General features: G+C 35.8%; 3 protein-coding genes across 3 annotated transcripts; 2 read left to right on the top strand and 1 right to left on the bottom strand.

The window, feature by feature from the left end:
- The first annotated feature begins 1,350 nt into the window (after positions 1-1,350).
- On the top strand, positions 1,351-2,390 carry LOC138324376 (uncharacterized). Its single transcript, XM_069269449.1, has 2 exons — positions 1,351-1,486; positions 1,690-2,390. The coding sequence occupies exons 1-2, from the start codon at positions 1,351-1,353 to the stop codon at positions 2,388-2,390; spliced, it is 837 nt and encodes a 278-aa protein (XP_069125550.1).
- A 4,922-nt stretch (positions 2,391-7,312) lies between these two features.
- On the bottom strand, positions 7,313-7,690 carry LOC138324375 (merozoite surface protein CMZ-8-like). The gene has a single exon (XM_069269448.1). It carries the CDS (start codon positions 7,688-7,690, stop codon positions 7,313-7,315), a length of 378 nt encoding a protein of 125 aa, XP_069125549.1.
- Positions 7,691-13,253: 5,563 nt separating this feature from the next.
- On the top strand, positions 13,254-21,632 carry LOC138323506 (methyltransferase-like 26). The gene is made up of 7 exons (XM_069268159.1): positions 13,254-13,410; positions 14,030-14,234; positions 15,554-15,719; positions 17,668-17,727; positions 18,206-18,273; positions 18,839-18,917; positions 21,347-21,632. Exons 1-7 carry the CDS (start codon positions 13,371-13,373, stop codon positions 21,395-21,397), a joined length of 669 nt encoding a protein of 222 aa, XP_069124260.1. The 5' UTR covers positions 13,254-13,370; the 3' UTR covers positions 21,398-21,632.
- The last annotated feature ends 1,174 nt before the right edge of the window (positions 21,633-22,806 follow it).

The following is a 22,806-nucleotide window of genomic DNA, read 5'->3' as shown; positions in this document are numbered from 1 at the left end:
AAAAACGTATGAACTGATGTGGAATGTTTTTTTGAGGCATGATTTTCAAAAAATAGTCAAATATAACCCATCTTAGCACTGGATGAAATGGGGGTAGGGTTGCGAGTTACAAACTTCAAGCTTACAAAATTGTGAAATTTTGATCGAGGACCCCGTGTTTTTATATGATATTTGAAAAACATATTACCTTGGGCATATCATATACAAATATTGTGAAATTGACATGGGTTTTCATTTCCTTTTTGGTCTATTCATTGATTTTTTACGGGCGAAAATATGGCAAAACATGATAATTACGTATAGAAAGGGTCCTGGGAAATAACAAAAATTAGTTAGCATTTGTAAAAATAAAATAGTTTTGTATATTGTTCTATCGTAAGAAATTTAGGACAAAAAATCAACAGGATCGAGACTATATTCACCCTAATATTACAGAAAACATAATTTTACGAATTTTTCTATTTTCGGTCAGCAAATTTGCATGGATGGTATATTTCAAGCTCAAATATCTCAAAAAGTAGTTCGAGAACACCCATTTATCTTTACAGATTTGAAATCTACATGAAAAATGCAAGAAAATAAGACCTGTAAGAAAAAAAATGACATGGGTTTTCCCAAAAGTATGGAGTTACCTTAACATAAAAGCGAAATCCAATCCCTATATTTACACTCATACGACTTTTTTATTTATATTTTATGGCATAAAATCGTCATTTGAATTTGACGTAATTATTCAATAACAGTCGGTCAAAAGTGGGAGGAGCTTACTCAATTGAACAGCGAAAGATGAGTCTTCACGTAAGTTAGAATTATTCATCCGCGACGACAATAAAGTTCAATATTTCATTGTAAAATAAACATGACAAATAAAGTAAATTTCAGAGGAAATTTTATTTCATCAGATCAGAACTTTAAATATATATTGAATTTTGCTAAAAGTTAATATATAGCGTAATAACATAAAAAATTTGTACTCGGCCACATGTGTGAACTCGGTGACCGTTTTTGTGCAGCGAGGCGAAGCTGACGCACGCTTACACACTGGAGTTTGCCGAAGTTGTTACACCCGGTCCACCCCAACTGCGAATGATAAATATTATGAAGTTCCTTACCGTCAATCGATTGATTTGTAACACAGCGAGAAATTCTGTACCGTGTAGCGATAAACTCTACCACTCTACCGACACAGCGTGGCTATTTTTAACAACGCGGCTATTTTTAGATTTGGGTCATTTACCGAATGCTCGCTGAAACACGGGCTGTGATTGGTCAATTCTACCATGTGAACAGACAGCGCGAAAACGAAAGTAAACAGACCACCATTTTGATCACAGCAAATCAGTCGAGATTATGGACAGAAACGTCGACATCAACGTCAATGGTCGTGTGTATAAAAAGGGAAAGCCGTTAGACGATGACAGTAGGAACACGGTCATTTGTCTTCGTGATTCAGGACTGCCATATTCAAAGATTTCCAAACAAACCGGTGTGTCGGCCTCAACTTGCCATAAGATTGCCACGAACAATTTGACGACACCCATCAGAGTTAAAAAAAAAAACCTGTTTCGGTAGGTAAAAAGATCACAACACCTGTAATGAAATTTATTGAATTCGAAAGTGTTAAAAGACCCAGTATATACGACAGAGAAATACGAAGTAAGCTGTTGACATCAAATATTTGTACCGCAGAAAACGTTCCATCGAAAACTTCCATCAACAAAGTTCGACATCAATATTTGGACATGACTTTCAAAAAAATTTCACAGATACCCGAGGAAACAACAAGGCCAAATCACGAAGACACTGTCACAAGATTTATTGCCAAAATGACAAATTTCACACCACAACAAATGCACTTTTTTGACGAAGCATCCGTAATTTCGACATCAGGAAATCGGTCATATGGTCACAGTACGATTGGAAAAAAAGCATATGAAGTTCAGAGATATGCTAGTAACAAAACATTTACAGTTAATGCGTGTTGTGGATATTTCGGTTTGGACTACTTTGATGTGTTGGAAGGTCCGTCTAATGCCATGGAAATGTTAAGTTTTTTTGAAGAAGCTTTGCGGCAAACGAATGACTTGGGAAACAGAGTGTTCGCAAGGGGGGACGTGGTAGTGATGGATAATTGTGGCTTTCACCACCAGCGAGCCGGGGAGAGAATATTGAGGACAATGTTGGACAATGCGGGTGTGGAGTTAGTTTTCCAGCCTCCGTATTCACCACAATATAATATTGCAGAGTGTGTGTTCCATGCCATGAGGTGCCGTCTACGTGACAATACATCATTCACAGAGAACTTTACAGAACTAGCTATCGTGACAGCATTAGGGGATATCCCAAACCGTGAACTAGCAAATTATTTCAGGTTATGTGGTTATGTTTAGCAATTGTATATTCTCTTGGTTTCTTTGTGTTTAAATATCGGGACCGAAAATATCTGGAATATACATAATTGGCTTCTAAGGATGAAATAAAATTGTGGTTGAACATAATTTTTATTTATTTATTTTTTTTTTGTTTCAACTCAATTCAAGTACGGTCTGTCCCAGTTTGTCCGGAAATGGTCTTTCCAGCAATATTTTCAAAAATATTTAATAGATTTCAATGTTCCACACACCTGAAGCATTTCATTTGTTGCAACAGAAATCAATATTGGCCGAGAAACAAGAAAGTTTCGTTCTTGTTTGTCATCCAATTCAAATATACTGGTAGGCAAATGGAAGGCTGAAGAATAGAACATTAAATTCCGTTGAATATTTTCCAAACTACAACAGAAAATGACATGTCTGTACTAAGGAGGGAAATGGGTCACACAATATAGGTCATCATTAAGAAATATTGGATTTAAATACGAGTAAGTTCTGAAAATCAAGCTGCTAGAAGCATTTTTGATAATTCAGATTCTATGACCTTGACCTCTTCAGTCCATGGTGCACCACCCTAAGCAATTTGAAGATCCATGCAATCCTTGGAGGTATTTTCTGCTCCATTTAGTAACCTGGATTTGTGCGGTTAATTATGAATACAAGGACGATTTATCATTGACCATCCAAATAGAGCATTACTAATTGCTCCAAGTTTGACCTTGACCTCCATACTCAATAGGTGTCGTACTTGGATCATGGTATATGCACCCATTAGTGAAGTTTGATGAAGATCTGTGCAACGGTTCAATTGTTATTGTTGACCATCCATATGTAGCTATATTTTGTTAAAATTCTCTAAGTTTGACCTTGACCTTTTAACCTATGACCTGCATATTCAATAGGCCTCATCCTTGTACCATGGCACATACACCCACCAAGTTTGATGAAGATCCATATGTAGCGCCATTTTGTCAAATATTTCTCCAAGTTTTGACACACTGACAAACAAACACGCACACACATTGATGATTCGCGTTGCTATATTTCCCTAGCGAGGGGATAAATAGGTCAAAAGGAAATAGACTACATAAATTTTGTGATTGAGATTTTATTGGCAAACTTCAAACACAATGCATCACTCAGATTAATGCTCATACCCAAAATAAAACATTGAATGTTTGCCATAACCCAAATATTATATTTTTTACAGTTTCATGAATGCTAAGTTGGTTTTTTTTTAATTGCATGGTGTCTAATTGTCAGGTTATCACTTACAAAAATTAAATAAAGTGTGTATAGTAACGGAAATTTAAAAAAAAAAATAGGGAAGCGGAGAAGTTTTTGTTCCAAATAAGAACATGGTCACATCAAAAGCAGAATAAAAAAAATCCTACTAATACCCATCATAAAACTCAGTATAAAATTGTGTTGGTTTAGGTTATGGCAAACAATATACCGTTTTACCGTCCAACTAGGATTAGCCAGATAACAGAAAATCTTGTAAAATTTCTTAAAGAATTCTCCGATTTTATCAACTCCAGAGATGGGTCAATGGATAAATTTATATTTGATAGACACAACTGGAAAATGAATATAATATTTCTACCTACATAAAATGATGAATAAAACACTATTGATAATAAATATTAATATAGCCTATGCATATGGGAAATCAACATTACAAAGGTCAGATGACTCTTGTGTAAGACAATGAGTGTCCATTGTTCCCATTGTCTCGGATAAGAGTTGTCTGCCATTTGCAACGTTAATTTCCCATAGACAATTAAGTTTGTAAATAGCGTTTTTATTTCATTTCATAATATAAAATTTTTATATTCATTTTGCAGTTACGTCTATCAAATTATATGAATCCAACGAGCCATATTCCAATAAAATCGGAAAGTTTTTGAAGAAATGGCACCTATTTTTTCATTATCTGCCTGTAAAAACTTTTTCTAAATTTATATAAAAAAACTTGGGCTAAATTCCACCAATAATAACTTTGAAGACTGACCAGTCTCCTAAAGGCTAAAATATCATTTATCAAAATGGAACCAAAATGAATAAAAAAACCTCTTTGAAACTAAAATATTTTGACCTTGAACTTCAATATACTGCATCGTATAAGGCGACTAAATTTAGGATCTTATCTTTTCTATTCTTCCTAAACTGACTTTATCCTTCCTAATGCCTCACTTTTGGCCTTTAGTTGAGCGTTCGCCCCTGTGAGGAAGGCTCTGGGTTCTGTCCCCTGGCCGAGACACACCAAAGTCTATAAAAGTGGTAGTTTCTGCTCCTGCTTAGCGCTCAGCAAAAAGGGAGTGGGACGACTGGTTCGCCCGTTGTCAGTATAATGTGACCGGGTGGGGTGTGTTGCTTGGTGTCTTCGGCGGCATGCTCCAGTGATATAGCACTATAAAAAGGGCAACAGTTCCACTATACAAGAAGACACAACATGAATATACCGCAATCCCCCGAAACACGCACCTCGCACAACATACACGCTGCACACCGCATACATGGGAGGCCGTCCTTACATGACCATGGCTGTTAATAGGACGTTAATTAATCAAACAAACAAACAAACAAAACAAACAAAAATCAATATACTGTAGGTGTCATCCTTTAACTGCAAGCAACTTACCACCAAGTTTGAAGATCAATGGAACAGTTCAAATTATCTAGTTTGAAATCGCATTGTATTAGTTTCAATTCTCCAAAGTCAAATCTGCATCCAAAACAATTGACATTTTGTAGACCAAAGCTTGCTCAATTCTAAAAAGCGTTTCAGATAATCATTTTCAATCTCTGCTGATCTCTAATAAATCCATAACAAGTATTAACAACATTGCTCTAATAAATCCATAACAACATTGAACAATCTCAAATTATTCTTCCATATCAATTATCAAAAAAAATAATACACAATACTGATACATTTCATATTGCGGAGTAGTGCTTACCATTTATAAAACTAAAAGTCTAATCTGGATCAAAAACAAAAATACAGCAAAACTTACTGTTTGTCCCATTTTGCTCAGAACAGCCGTTTTCTTCGATATTTCAGAAAATATTCAACAGAATTTCATGTTCTATACATCAATCTGCAGCATTCCATTTGTCGTAACAGCCTACAGAATTTGAAAAAAATCGGATAACAAACAAAAAATGTTCCTTCTTAGACACTAGTAAAAGTTTGTCCCATGACGTCCCTATTACGCCATAATAAGAAATGACGTCAAAACACCATCAATTTTACTAGTGTCTAAGAAGGAAAAAAACTTGTTTGTTATCCAATTTCCTTCAAATTTTGTACGCTGTTACGACAAACAGAATGCTGCTGATTGGTGTATAAATCATGAAATTCTGTTGAATATTTTCTGAAATATCGAAGAAAACGGCTGTTCTGAGCAAAATGGGACAGACAGTAGGCAAAAAACAATTCTACCTTTCCGACCCTGTAAATAGCAAATTGGAACAAAATACTACTTGTATTAAAAGTTAACTTAAAAAATGTTATTTTTATATTAAATGTCCATCCATTTTTCATAAAATGCATCATGGCGAGGCATCAGAATGCTATTGACAAAATAATTTTCTACAGGAAATTAACAATACAGAGGGCAGACAATTCTTATGCGAGACAGTGGTATCAAAAGTCTACGTACTTTACATGTAAGAGGATGAATGTTCATCATTCCCATTGTCCGAATTTGTCTCCGATAAGAATTGTCTGCCCTTTGCAATATTAATTTCTCATAGGCATTTTATTTTGTTAACAATAACCGTTCTTATTTTCACTAAAATTTCACATGATGTTTTGCTTGTATATACTATAGGACATTGGAAAAACTTCTAAATAAAAAAATGTACTCGGTCTCCAATAATGACATTGATCATGCTCATAAAATATTCATCAGAATAGAACCAAAATGGAAAGAAGAAAACGAAATTTCTTAAACTTCAATATACAGTAGGCGTCATCCTTACACTGTGGTCTAAACAACTTTTAAAATAAGTTTGAAGATCAATGGAAGGCTCAAATTTCCAATTTGAAATTGCATGCATTGTAAATGTTCCAATTTTTAAAGCAAATTCTGCATCCAAAACAATTTACATTTTGCTCTGAAAAACACTTTTGATAATTACTCTCAATGTGGTATAAACCCATAACAAAAATCTCAAATTATTTTTATCGAAACATAAATTGTTTTCGACATTTTTGGTTTCTAGCACCACTGATGAGTCCTAAATGGATGAAATAGTACTTTATGGTGCAGCTCAATTCTCTTTTCGACTTACTGCATCGTTAAAAAATAAATTAATTATAATTAGGTGCAATTCAACTGCGTGTATCTTTTGTACATCGTTTTTTATAAATACCGATACATTTCCTGCTGACAGTGCTGTAATGTATTGTTACCGAGTAGCACTTAACAATTTATAAAAGGCAAATAGCTCTACATCAAAAACAAAAATACAGTGAAACTCAGGCCAAGAATAAAATATTTATGTTTCACCCAAAATTTTTTGGGAAAACAATGCTGAATCGATAATTCACCGAGATTTGAAAAATTATATGCATCAAATGAAACAGAATGTAACCAGAAACACATATTATCTTTTTGGCCTTCATACTGTAAAAAGTAAAAAACATGATCATTGAGATTCCTTCCAATGAAATTTCATTATATTCATATTTGTAAACCTGTTAATGCATTTCAGCTTTCAAAATTTAATATGCCATATTATATTCAATGACATACATGTTATTTGAAATTTCTCTCCTACATTGTATACATATATGTGTCCATCTTTCAATGTTATATGTCAGGATTATTATTTAAACTTTAACATTAAAACAAGCATTTGCTTAAAAATAGCAAATTTGAACAAAATACTACTTGTATTAAATGTCCATCAATTTTTCATAAAATGTGTCATGGCGAGGCAGGTGGCGAGTCATCGGGCAGTGGAGGCAGTGGAGGATTCTCCGGGGGGTCCTCTGGTGGTAGCGGAGGAAACACAGGAGGGTTCACATACGATGTCTGCGCAGGCGAATGCATAGGCAAATTATAGGGCGACGAGTTCAGCATAGGATTCATATAGTTAAAGTTCAACATTGGATTCATGTAGCTGTAGCCAGTATAGGGCGATTGAGGCAAGTTCCATCCCTGGAAAACGGGTTGAGCAAGAGGTTGGAGTTGCGGACCTTGCAATGCCGTCATAGAATAAGATGTTGAAGGTGCTGTCATAGATGTTGAAGGTGCCATCATATATGTTGAAGGTGCCGTCATAGATGTTGATGGTGCCGTCATAGATGTTATCAGTGTCGCGGAAGTGACAACTGGAATTGAGGCGGCATTTGTGGCACTCTGAGTCTGACTTTTCCCTTGACGGAGTAAATTTAATATCGTATCCTTGGTGAGGTTTTGTTCATTCGGAATCTTTCCATTGCATGCTATTTTTAAATATCACAGGTCTTTTTGTAGGACTTGACATCCTGATGAACCGATGTATTTGTCCGGAAAATTTGACTTCAAGAAAGGCCTCAATACACTAATGAAGTTAGTTGTGTTATGTTTGAGAAAAACATCTATCGATGTTTTTTCTTCATCTATGCTTTTAATTCTTTTCTCCAGATTCGAAATTTCTTTATTAACCTGAAACAGAAAAAGTACAATCAAAACAAATTAAAATAACTACACTGTGACTGTGAGGGATGTACATCACGTAATCCACTGGAAGTTGACAGATTTGTAGGGGTTCCCTGTGAATATTGTAATATTTTTGACAAATGATGTGATTCCATTTATGCCTCGCATTTAACATGGTCCTGAAATCAGTTACAGTACAAAAAACTTTGGGACGAATTGTCTTAGAATTGTATGAAGTCACGCGGTATAGTGTTGAAAACGTACAAGACAATTACTGTTTGTCCCATTTAACTCAGAACAGCACTATTTCGAAAAATATTCAACATAATTTCATGTTTTATACATCAATATCCAGCATTCCATTTGTCGTAACAGCGTACCGAAATTGAAGGAAATCGGATAACAAACAAAAAAAATTCCTTCTTGGACATTAGTAAAATTATTGGTGTTTTGACACTGTTTTGTCATTTCTTACTATGGCGTAATAGGGACGTCATGAGACAAACTTTTACTAGTGTCTAAGAAGGAAAAAAAAATGTTTGTTATCCGATTTGCTTTAATTAGTTTAAATTCGGTACGCTGTTACGACAAACGGAATGCTGTATATTGATGTATAAAACATGAAATTCTGTTGAAAATTTTCTGAAATATCGAAGAAAACGGCTGTTCCAAGCCAAATGGGACAAACAGTAGTCACACAGGTAAACAAAACAACATTGTAAACAAACAGATTCATTTCAAGACAACATGACACTGACAGCTCATTAATCAAATACGTGTTGATCGATATCTCCGGCGATCTTAGAATACATTTTAAATTTTTATAAAATATGATTTTGATTGAGCTGTCTCGATGCCATAGTAAATTTCGATTTTTGTCATATGATGAACTTGACTCTGCCCTTCATACTTTCTTACAAAAGTAACAATTTACAATGTCAACCTTATTTTTCCTGTTATATTACCGTTTTGAACTCGATGCGAACTTTATTTAGAAACTTTTCATTTGCAAGATTGACACGTCATTTTCTATGACCTGTCCTGTCATTATTGAATGCCTTACTAATGTATTGTGCCAATTTGTGGTTGGGTTGAGGGGCGTTTACTTACTTCTGTAACTGCTGACTTGTGCTCTGGGTGTTTCGTAAGAAGGCCACAGTACTGGAATCCTGTACACTCCTGGAATTTACAGTCCCTATTTCCTTTATTGCCCTTACTTCTATGTCCCTTGTGATGGCACCGGTCACAAATAAATTTTGTGACTGGGTTACCAGGGATGTTTAGAGGCTCAAGTTCCCTCGGGGGAATGGACAAGTCCTTCTGTTCATCCTTCTTGTGCGATAATAAAATTGCCAATGTGGCCTTCTCATCTTTAAGGCGTTCTAATTCAGACAGTATGTGGCCATCACTAGATGAAATAGAACAGTTTGGAGTGGCCATGGGGGGGTCACTTGCTGGACGACAAACTGTCACTGGCACTTCATTATCATTCACATCACACTCAAAGAGTTTTTTGGGTTTTTTAGGTTTCAAATTCACAGGTTCGTCTTCGAAATCAGTCTTTTTCATTTTTTCCTTTGTTTCTGGAGTTTGGAGGTTTGTAATTTTTTCAATCAGCATTCTCTTGTAGACTATCGGAATTGACATGTTATCGTAGACTTCCTGTGGCCTCAGAAATCGCAATGTTTCGTTGTTGACAACGTCTAATTTAACGAATTCCTCTTTGTATTTTACCAATCCCGGATTGATACCGAGTAGGAATTGATCGATGTCTTCGTGACGTTCGTCCATTTCGAAATATTCCTCCGGAACCAGGAAAATGTCTGCGTTTTGCACAAATCCACGATCCAAACAACACTCAACTGTCTGACTTCACTTTCTGTTTCGCGCCGTCTGTCGACAAGCTCAGCCAATCAACCAATCACAGCCCGTGTTTCAGCGAGCATTCGGTAAATGACCCAAATCTAAAAATAGCCGCGTTGTTAAAAATAGCCACGTTGTGTCGGTAGAGTGTTAGCGTTTATCGCTACACGGTACAGAATTTCTCGCTGTGTTACAAATCAATCGATTGACGGTAAGGAACTTCATAATATTTATCATTCGCAGTTGGGGTGGACCGGGTGTAAAACACCGATGTTCAAGTTGCTCAACGTGTTTGAGATTGTCGTCCGACTTGACGATATTACATCCTTGGGAGCCATGTGATTATATTATTTACGCTTAGATCCATCGCCATCTAGCCCACAGACGGAACATTTTCACTTGTTTTCGATATAATGTATTTGTGGTGACGCGTAACTGTCAACACGTGGATTACTAGCGGTGCATGTTTTATAATACACATGATTAAATTCTGAAAGAATAAAGACAAGAGGATACGTTTATAACTGACCTCTGTCAGAGGGCCTCACGCCCGTCCACCCCAAAGCACGATCGTAGGATGAACAGACACAGAGGTAATGTTTACATTTGACAGCACTGCACGTCGCCCCGGTCGGGATATTTTTCCCGTTTTTTTTTTCTACAATTGTTAATAAAAAAATATTGGTATCATATATAAATATAAAACATATATGTATTGTTTACATTTTCCAAAATTCTATGAAAAACAACAATATACACGTAATGTTGCGTCAAAATGTAAACAAAGCCATGTGTTTCTTTTTAAAAAAGTAGCCCCTTAATATTGCATTGAACATTTCCATACGCAAGTTCAAAGCTCAATGTTACCATGCAGTTATGGTAAACAAAATCGGCTAGTATTTGCGTATAGTGAACAAGCCTAGCAAGTGTAAATATATATTTATGTATTATGGTTAACACGCACCTCGCTCTTTACACAAGCTACACACTGCATACATGCGAGGCCGTCCTTACATGACCCTGATTGTTAATAGGACGTTAAAATAATCAAACAAACAAATAAATGTATTATGTTTAGATTGCGGTCTCCAATAAGACGAAATCGTGTATTACAGGTAAGTCTTGGTTGCGAAATATATGTTTAGATATGTAGATTGACTCACTGTGCCTGGTGTTTAGCAAGTTGGTTCCATTAACGAATGGTAAAATAGAGATATTCGATTAATGTTTATTATTTGAAAATGTTTAATTTTATGCATTACGAAATTTTGTTGGGTGTTATCAGCAACAATAGGAGGGAGGAAATGTTTGTAAATAGGTTAGGGTAAGTCCATGATGTTTTTTATTTAAAAAAAAAAACAACGCTGTGGAGTTTTCAACGACACTATCTGTTAGACAAGGGCTCATAGCCAGTTTCACAATATAAACAGGATGTCTACTTAAAAGAAAGATGGCAAACCCAAAAACAATACAACTTGCTTTAAATTGTAATTTTTCTAAAAAAATATATATCGGCGACCGAAAAACCGTCATACAACTTCCAATAATTGTATGAAGAATGAAAGTTTATTTTTATCTACAGATAATGTTTGTTTGATTATTTTAACGTTCTCTAACATCCAGGGTCATGTAAGGACGGTCTCCCTTGTATGCAGTGTGTGGCGCACGTATGTGAAGTGCGAGGTGCGTGTTTTGGGAGATTGCGGTGTGTTCGTGTTGTGTCTTTTGTATAGTGGAACTGCTGCCCTTTTTATAGTGCTATATCGCTGAAGCATGCCGCTGAAGACACCAAGCAACACAGCCCACCCGGTCATATTATACTGACAACAGACGAACCAGTCGTCCCACTCCCTGTTTGCTGAGCGCTAAGCAGGAGCAGAAACTACAACTATTATAGACTTTGGTGTGTCTCGGCCAAGGGACGAGACCCAGAGCCTTCCTCATAGGGGCGAACGCTAAACTCAAGGCCAAAAGTTAGACGGTGTCAAGGGAGGCATTAGGAAAAGTCGGATAGGAAGAAGAGAAAAAATTATATCCTTAATTAAGTCGCCTTTTACGATCATGCATTAGGGGCAGCAGGTACAATTCTAACTCCCTACCTGTAAGGCCAAAGAGAGAATGATGTTTTAAGTCGCCAGGTGTCCGTATGATGTGATTGGGTGGGATGTGTTGCTTGGTGTCTTCGTCGGCACGCTTCAGTGATTTCGAACTATAAAAAAGGCCAAGAGTTCCACTATATCGGAACGCATAACACGAATATACCACCCAAAACACGCACCTCGTACTTCACACACGCTACACCACATACAAGGGAGGCCGTCCTTACATGACCCTGGCTGTTAATGAGATGTTAATTAATCAAACAAACAAAATAATTTCCGAAGAACTCCTTGTTGCTTTGTAACAGTTTACATATATGGTGTCTTTGTCTGCCGCTTAAGACCAACATTGTCGCAACAACTTAAAATCATAATCCATGTTAATCCTAGATGTCGATGATTTTTAACAAAATTAACAGTAATATTATTAAAAATGATATCAATTACGCAATTCAGGTCAAATTCGAGATAAAAATTGTCCCATTTAACGGCCAACAACTCTATATAGCACTATAAAAAGGGCAATAGTTCCACCATACAAGAAGACACAACATGAATATACCGCAGGTTCCCAAAACACTCACTTCGCACTACATACACGCAACACACCGCATACATGGGAGGCCGTCCTTTCATGGCCATAGCTGTTAATTAATCAAACAAACAAACAAACCATATTCAAGAGATAGGACAGACCCTTGCTACACCCCTGCATGCCTTCTAATAACTTTTGTGATGTACCATAGTTATAGTATTTGGCTTCCTATCCTATCCACTGTGCCACACTGTCGAACGCCTTATAAATATCACAAAATAATAAACAGGTTTGTTGTCTTTTTTCCAAAGTATCACATATATCTAAAAAAAAAACTATTTAAGGTAATCAGTTGTAGAATAACCAGGTGTAAAAACCAAACTGGTGTGTATAAATAAGCGAATTACCTAACAAATAATCATGTAAATATTTGCAATTATATAGTGACAGGATGTGTTCAGCATTGTGAAACATATTAACAAAAAATAAAAAGTTACGTAAATCCCATGCTTTTTCGCCTCCGTTTTAGGAATAAAACTCGCCCCTACGAACTGTTCAACTGGACTCGCGGCCAATTGTAACCGAACTTTATTTAATTGCAATCTAATTAAAATAAATTATATTTTGCTAAGTTGTAGCGATATACAGACCACTAGTCGACGTGCAAGATTAATCTAGTATCGGAGCAATAAAGTACACCTATACGAAATATTTAAAATTGATTACCGAGATACCGCTCTTAAATGACCTACTCGACACAAGGGTTGTGTACACTTAACAGACTGAATTCCTATACCGCGGTCGGGTCCGTCGTACACGTTTTACCCCAAGAACAGAAGATTTAATGATAGGCCTAGCACGGCTGGTCGGTGGAGCGCGTACAAGTAAGTACACCGTAGTATTCATTCTAACGACTTTCAGTCAATACCTTTACAATTAGCCTCATTACAAAAGTATCAGAACATGTACTGTTGAATGTCATAAGAAATCGTGTCGATTGCTAGTTGTAGACATACTTTATTAGGCTGGGACGACCATATACAGTATTACCGGAAATACAGCGATCATACTAGTTTTGAAAACGGATTCGGTTATTGAAATCACGAATTTATCACACAGTATGAATTACGCGTACAAATATTTACATGATTTGAGTAATTTCTAGACACTTGCATAAGAATAATTCTAAAAGATGGTCGATATTATTTTTATGATATCTATTATAGAAGCACGTTATAGGTCTGTTCTAGGAATTAATCACCGTCACAATTTTTGGCCCAGGTTAAAAAAAAAAATCGTACTGTCGTGTTTTTAAATTCCGAGACATGTATACGTAGCATACGCGATGTAATCTACCTAAGTGTGACTCAACACATTTCATTTATAAAAGAAATATCCACAAAATATTCATGTTTATGCATAAATACTTGTGTAGTCAAGGCCAGATAACCAGCTGTGTTAAGATAAGCTTACACTTGAAATCTACCTTTTAATTTTAACAAGAGTTCAATAGGATGTTGCATTTCCCGGCGACCGAGAAGAATAAGGGACCGATCCTTGAGGTTCTAAAGAAGGCTCTTCCACAGGACAGAGAGGGGCTCGCATTAGAGGTGGCATCAGGGAGCGGCTCCCATGTTACACATTTCGCCCCTCACTTCCCCCGTCTAACATGGCTGCCTACTGAAATCGAAGACAGAAATTTACAAAGGTAAAGCATATAGATAATTTAATTCAACGATGCTATTTAAAACAGCGAATCAATAAAAACATTAAATTACATGTATCAACGTAAGACAGGGAAAACAGACCAATATAGCAAACTACGTTGGGGGTCTCAAATAATGTCACACAAGACAGGTAATCTATATATACAGTGAGTCCGCAGACAGTCTCGACTGTATTTATAAAAACGTGATTAAGAAACTGGAGATTTTCTTAAGTACGAAACTGGTGATATTGATTTTCTGAAGTAGATAGTGGTTTAAATATCTGGTAACAAGAATCGTATATATTTCCGTTCAGTTCTTTATTAATTTTTGAACATTTGGTTCATCAGTGAAGCTAGTAGAATCATATTCCTTTAAAACATAATTGAAGATATTTGATTTAATATGTTTATTTTAACTTTGGGAAAACCAAGTGAAGGGCATATGTGTATTTCAGGAACGTAAAGAACCGAATAAGAAAGAAGTGTTTTATTATAGCAATTTTGAATGAACTCTTGAAATATGTGTAAGAAATAAATAAATGAAAAACTCCGATGTAGGGTATGACTAAAATTGATTTATCTTAAGAGGCGTGTACGGCAGTGTTACCATATCATCATATGCCTGTCGGAACAATAAGAAGTCATACATGATTTAAAAGTGAAATATCCAGAAAAGAAATCCATTGTTTAAGAAAGATAGTTTATTAGTCCCCTGTAGGTGAAACCGGAGGGGACTAAAGTGTTTGTCTGGACGGATGACTGTTCCCAGACAATAACTTGAAACGGATTGATGAATTTTGTTTAAACCTCATTTAATAATAGCTTTTGAGGTAACACAGCTAGGGATAGATTTCGGTGCCAAAAGATCAACTACAAAGCTCACTGTTACTAAAAATGGATAGATTTGGCAATGTTGGTTTCATGGATTTTGTTGAAACTTCATACAATAGTAGCTTTTGAGGTAAAACAGCTTGAAAACAGTTTGGTATTGATTTTGTCGTCAACTACAAGGTACTTGGCAGTACTATAAATAGTTTTGGCAAATGTTGAGTTTCCAGATGATAATTAAAAAAGTAATTGTATTTTCAAGCAATATCACGTGATGGTAGCTTATGAGATAATACAGCTTGGGATTGATTATGGTGTCAAAAAGACATCTATAAAGGTCATTATTACTACAAATAGGCTATGGCCAGTGTTATAGTATGTGGGGATCGACATCGGACGTTATTACTTCAGCAGTTCTGTCACTTTCGGAAAACTGAAATAGCTTTATTAACTTTTATATGCTATTCCTGACATATATCATTGTGTTGTAGTATTTCAGCATTTATACAACATACAAAGGTAACAAATGTGAAAGAACCGGTGATATTGGATGTCACCACCGACCCCCGGGGGTGGGGAGGAGGTCTGGGGGAGGGGTCCCTTACTGTCATACTCAACGCCAATATGATCCATATCTCGCCCTGGGATACGGCTGTGGTAAGTTGTCGGACACAGATCACGTCATTTTTTTCAAATGTTTTTTCATTGTTTCTGTCTTGGCGTTACAATGAATTTTCAGCCATTGAAAATCGCTCCAAATCATATTGCAGTAGTGTCAAATACAAAAAATATTACATCTGCGAAACCACTGGATATCAAGCGGATTCTGTGATAGATGGAGGATCTTACATGAGTGACTATGTGATATGGAATTTATCAAACGAGTTCAATACTTTAAATTGTTATTTTTAACGAGTTTGATAAATTTCATATCACCTAGTCACGACTGTAAGATTCTATTTATCACATAACTTTTATTAATAGAAATATAAGCAAAACTTTAAATTTCGTCTCTATATAACAGTAGAAATCCGGCTCGAATGTGACATTTCCGTATACTGAAACAATCATGCGACGTCATACAAATATTATGATGTCAAATCTATATGTGACGTCCTAACAATGTTATTACATATGTGTCTTACGATATTTATGACTTGGCCGTATGACATGGCTGGACGGGCCGGTTATGCGATTACGTATTTTATTATGTCAATGATCAGAATGAATATAGCTTTCTTAAGACGACACCATTATCTGTCTAGAAGTCTGCAGCCAAAGTAATGGTGTATTATGGTTTAATACGAACTTTGATAGCTTTTCATATTTGATGATTTGATCACAGGTGTTCGTTTCTAATATAAGTATAAGTATAATACTGGGTCAAGGTCTATAACTCGGCCGGCCATATAACACTACCCAATTTCAGAAAAAGTATGATTATTATCCAACCGTATAGGATATAATAATAGAAATACTCTCAATCGACAGCCAGATAATTTATCTTTAATTTGGTATATGATACAATATATATCATGCCGTATAAATGTCACTAGGTATCCAGAAACATCGGAAAACAGCCAGATTTCAACTGGTCGGACACTGTGGTGTCCTCCGATAAACACGCTAGGGCTCTAATGGGTAGTTCAAAAACCACTGCATGTCAACACTTCAGCTTCATAGGAATTAAAGTTTGGTAAAAAACAAACTTACCGGTATGTTAGTGTTTATCTATGTACCATCCATTTGCGCAATACAGCCTTTTGAAATTTCCGATTGAAAAAATGTGTGTCTCTAGCCGTCATGTTGATATGTGTGTAGTACATTTGTTTTCTCGGCGTTGATTGGTCAATTAATTTTCGAGAGCCAATCAACGCCGACAAAACAAATCTACTGCACACATACTTACATGGCGGCTAGAGACATATTTTTTTTTCAATCGGAAAATTTCAAAGGGCTACGTTAGGCAAATGGATGGTATTTATCCAGGGATTTACTAACCGGTAAGTTTGTTTTCTACCAAACTTTCATTCTTATGACGCTGAAGTGTTGACATGCAGTGGTTTTTGAGCTACCCATTAGAGCCCTGGCGTGTTCATCGGAGGACACCACTGTGTCCGACCAGTTGAAATCTGGCTGTTTTCCGATGTTTTTGGATACCTAGTGACATTTATACGGCATGATATATATTGTATCATATACCAAAATAAAGATAAATTATCTGGCTGTCGATTGAGAGTATTCCTATTATTATATCCTATACGGTTGGTTAATAATCATACTTTTTCTGAAATTGGGTAGTGTTATATGGCCGGCCGAATTATAGACCTTGACCCAGTATTATACTTATACTGATATTAGAAACGAACACCTGTGATTATCTAAGTTAATTGATTACCTCATTTCCCCCTGAAAATTCACAATAGACTCTTCCAGCCTTTGAATTAGAAGACTTCAAATGTGTCTTCAGGGGTGAATGAGTTAAAGACCTCTTTCAAATTCATGATAGCATACCATATAATAATTCTGAGAACGTTCACAGAACTCGGAAGTGCTATAAAACTACATTTGCATATTATTTACATTTACGCCTTTTCTTTTTAAGGGACTTTTCGCGGGAGCTAATTACCTACTAAAATCGGGAGGATACCTTTTTATATACGGAGTAAGTACTATAGAGAACTGAAATGTGTGTGATACGTCACTGCGTGTGACATATCACACAAGTTTGTCCATGTGATTACTATTTATTTACATGCGGTAATATTGTTCTACTTTTAATATTTTACTTCGATACTCACTCACATTGTGGGATGTGTATCATTTTTATAGTGACTTTCCAGTTATCTATTATTTTATTTTTACTCAATACATCACTGAAGAAAGAGTCGCTTGTGCTAAAAAGTAGTAGATATTTGAAATCTTAAAACATAACAAAAAAAGTTGATCATTTATTGTAATTAATGATTTTATAAATCTTTATAAATTGTGTTATCTTTGATAGTTAAATGAATTTATTGTCGTTCATTTTAAATTGCTAATTTCAATACTAGTTTTTCTGTCATTATATAATACCGAAAACGGGAGGATACCTCGGGAGAGTTCTAACAACATGATGAGGTAATTACGACTTTGTTTTCCAGCCATTCGCTATACACGGCAGTTTGACACCGGAAAGTAATGTGAAGTTTGACCAGTATTTAAAATCACAGTAAGTGTTGTAGCAGCCACCTGCTACGTTTTTGTATCAGTAGTCTACCGTGACTATACATCAAAGTGTTCCGAAAGTCTAAGCGTCCTCTAAATATTGAATGTAAAATGTATAATTTTAATTACTACATGTATATGCAGTTCAATAAACAATCCTCAATTCAGTGATGTCCCATACATAAAGGTTACCTACATAAAGGTTACCCAGAGAAACTTAAATTGGGGACCGTTTCCTTTTTGTACAATTTTTTATGGTGGCAGTTTGAGGTTAGTAATTTCCATAATTAAAAGAATATTGATGAAATGTAGCGAAATTGCTGAACCATTTTTACAATATTATGCATCAATGAATGTAGCTCACCAAGGCACGTAACCACGTAATACATTTTTGTACTTTACATCCTTTGTGAATAATGGTAAACACGGAAGAAAAAATTCCATTGGCATTGGGAATGGTGCGAATGATAGGCGGTCTCTGACAGTCCCTTAAAATACTGTAATCTCTAACTATGTAACCTGGCTCATTGGAGAATTGTTGAAGTGTACATGTACTATGTCATTGACAGAGATTGTAGATGGGGAGTGAGGGATATAGATGATCTGGAGAAATTGGCTCAGACAAACCGCCTTAAGTTACATCAGATGGTAAGTATAAAACTGATTGGCCCTTGTGATACTACCTTACAGAAATATTAGAAATAAACACTGTATTCATCTTCACTTTCTAGTTGACAAAGATAATGATACCCGATTTTTAGGTCACCTGAGACGAAGTCTCAAGTGACCTATTCTAATCGCCTTTTGACTGTCGTCGTGCGTCGTCCGTCGTATGTCCGTAAACAATTTACATTTTCGACTTCTTCTCCAAAACTGCTGAAGCAATTTCAATGAAATTTTGCACAAACCTTCTAAGGCATAAGGCCAATCAAAATTGTGAATTATATGGTCCCCACCCCCCAGGGGGCTGTGGGAGGGGCCAAAAGGGGTAAAATTGAGTAAAATTTCAAAAATCTTCTTCTCTACTCACAGATGTGGTAGAATCAAATACTCTTCATAGATAGAAAGGTCTTAAGGTCCTTTACAAAAATTGTGAATTATATGACCCTGGGGTCTCTAGTTTCCCCCTGGGGAGGGGGTTAAGTTTACTATAGTTTATATTGGGAAAACACATTTTTGCGCATTATTTGGCCATTTGTAATAGGAAATGAGTCAAATGTTGTCAGAATTATCAGTATGAGATGGCCATATAATCCTATTTACAAATTTTCGATGACTGACCCCAAGGGGCCTTAGGGGCGGGGTCAAAAGGGGTCAAATAGGCTAAAACTTCAAAAAACTTCTAGAATCAAATACTTTTCATAATTAGAAAGTCTTAAGGTCCTTTACAAAAATTGTGAATTATATGACCCTGGGGTCTCACGTTTCCCCTTGGGGAGAGGGTCAAGTTTACTATAGTTTATGTAGGGAAAACACATTTATGAGCATTTTTTTTGCTCAATTTTCATTGGAAACGAGTCAAGCTTGGTTAGATTTATTATCCTGAGATAGCATTTTAATATCATATCCACATTGGTTCTGGCCGACCCCCTTGGGGCAGAGGGGCGGGGCTACAAAAGGGTCAAATAGGCTAAAACTTCAAAAATCTTCTTCTGAAATTCTGGAAATGGTAGAAACCAATACTTTTTATAAATAGAAAGGTCTTAAGGTCCTTTACAAAAATTGTGAATTATATGACCCTGGGGTCTCACATTTCCCCCTGGGGAGGGGGTCAAATTTACTATACAGTTTATATAGGGAAAACACATTTATGAGCATTTTTTGCTCAATTTTCATTGGAAACGAGTCAAACTTGGTTAGAATTATTAGCCTGAGATAGCATTTTAATATCATATCCATATTATATCCATATTGGTCCAGGCCGACCCCCTGGGGGCAGAGGGGCGGGACCAAAAAAGGTCAAATAGGCTAAAACTTCAAAAATATTCTTTTAAAATTCTGGAAATGGTATAATCAAATACACTTTATAGATGAAAATATCTTAAAGTTTGTTTATAAAAATTGTAAATTATATGACCCTGGGATCTCCTGTTTCCCCTTGGGGAGGGGGTCAAGTTTACTATAGTTTATATAGGAAAAACACATTAATAAGCATTTTTTGCTGAATTTTCATAGGAAATGAGTCAAACTTGGTTAGAATTATTAGCCTCAGATAGCATTTTAATATCATATCCACATTGAACCTGGCCGACCCCCTGGGGGCAGAGGGGCGGGACTAAAAAAGGGTCAAATAGGCTAAAACTTCAAAAATCTTTTAAAATTCTGGATATAGTAGAATCAAATAATTATAGATGGAAAGGTCTTCAGGTGTTTTATAAAAACTGTGAATTATATGACCTTGGGGTCTCACGTTACCCCCTGGGGAGGGGTCAAGTTTACTTTAGTTTATATAGGAAAAACATATTTGTGAACATTATTTGCCCAATTTTCGTAGGAAATTAGTCAAACTTGATCAGAATTATTAGCCTAAGATATAGCATTTGAACATCCATATCCGTCCTCGATGACCCCCGGGGGACCAGAGGGGCAGGACCAAACAGGGTCAAATACTCAAATTGATTAAAATTTAAAAAAAATACCTCTAAGTTCACCGGTTTGATGGAAGCAAATACTCTTCATAGTCTAAAAAGGTCAAATTTATAAATCACTGACCAATTTCAAGGCCCTTTAATTTGTTTCATTATTTATTTATTTCATTATATATTCTAACTCAGGTGACCGTTAAGGCCCATGGGCCTCTTGTTTTAAAATTAATTTTGAGTAAAAATTGTTTTAGTGAAAAAAGGGTTGATTTGCGAGAAAAACAAAAATGCAAAAGTTTATTGACTAGCTGAAACTCCAAACCCACAAGCTCAATAATAATAATTCTTTTGTTGATTTTTCTGCTTTGATATACATATATATATATATATATATATATGTTCTATTATCATATCAATTCTCATCTTGTTTTAAAACATATCACTTATCCAAATACAAGAAGTGAAACTAAGCGCACCTACCTTATTTATTTACAGGTTGACATGCCCGCCAACAACAAAATTTTGATATTCGTTAAAGAGTCATGACATTGGATACAATTAACGTTTTAAAGTGTGTTACATGTTTTATGTTAATTGACGTTCAAGTCTATAATGATGTTGTGTCATAACCACAAACATATTGCTGTGTACAAGTATGTTGGCCTCCCAGGCAGTCGAACCTGTGCCACAAATCATTTGATCCACATCATTTATGCCCATTTGTGCTTTGTGGATGTATTCATATTCAAAACTATGTTTGAGTAAAAATTAACAATTCAAATGTTAGCGTTTTATCATTTTTATGTACGAAATACAAACTTTCACTAAGAAAAAAAGATTGTTTCCACGAAACGCAGACAGTACTGAAATGAATGCAAGAAACATGAAGCACTTGTAAACAGTATATGTATTGCTACAATTGAAATTCCGTGTCGTATGGTGGAAACTTTTGGCAATGTTGTATTGGCGATCCCGCCATGCGACGAGCGATAATCCGTCATTTGGAGAGCGATAGCTGTGCGTCATTCAAATTCTGTATGTGGATATTACAGAGTCATCTGCCCTTGTGGGTAGGTATTGATTATCACGTCATGTGTTTACGAGCGTAACGTCATACTTTTCGGAGAAAACGACGTGAATTGCGCTCACAAAATAATGACGTTACAATCGATACCTACCCCCAAGGGAGCTAACTCTGTAATATGCAAAGACGGAATAGCGACAGTACATATTTTGTCCCTCTTCCTTTGGCTCATTATCGCACATCTGTATAGTGGATTTTGGTTTCGTTGCACGCAAAAGGATGAAATATGGAAGGTCAACAACAGTCTTTGAGTTACATAAAGTTTGTCCAGTTGAAAATGGACATGCTACTAGTAGCACAACAATACATTGTATTCAGCTCGAGGGACCGACAAATCCCATTCGTCAGATTAAGATTACTCTACCTGTTTCGGTGTTTCAAAATAGTAATGAAACTGAATCCTCAGTCATTGTTTTTATGATACTTATAATCGATATATATACAATGAATTGATTCAGAAGTAATTGAAACAACGATGCAACTTTTATGTTTATATTCTTAAATCCGGTATGTTTACAGCAGAAGGCCTATTTGTGTTTGTAATCATCCAAAATCCAGAAATAATGATATACGGAACCAGTAAAATTTCGTTGAATTCAAGAAATGTTTAACGTGTACTGATCAAAGTAGAATTATAGTGATCGCAACGTTGAATCTTTGTTCGTCACACCTTTCCCTCTCTCTCTGTCTCAGTCTCAAATACAACTTTATATACATGTATATTATATATATATCTTATAAATGCCATTTTGTCTATGTGATTTGAATGCTTTATTTTTTGGGAACGGGCTTTATATAAGTTGTACAATTTGTGCCGAATCCCATTGCACATTTTGCAATAAAATATGTTTAAATCAAAATCAAATCGTCA

This window comes from Argopecten irradians, chromosome 5, assembly GCF_041381155.1.
Source record: "Argopecten irradians isolate NY chromosome 5, Ai_NY, whole genome shotgun sequence".
NCBI lineage: Eukaryota > Metazoa > Mollusca > Bivalvia > Pectinida > Pectinidae > Argopecten > Argopecten irradians.
Note: the sequence above shows the minus strand (reverse complement) of the source record. Positions and strands in the feature narration are given on the sequence as shown.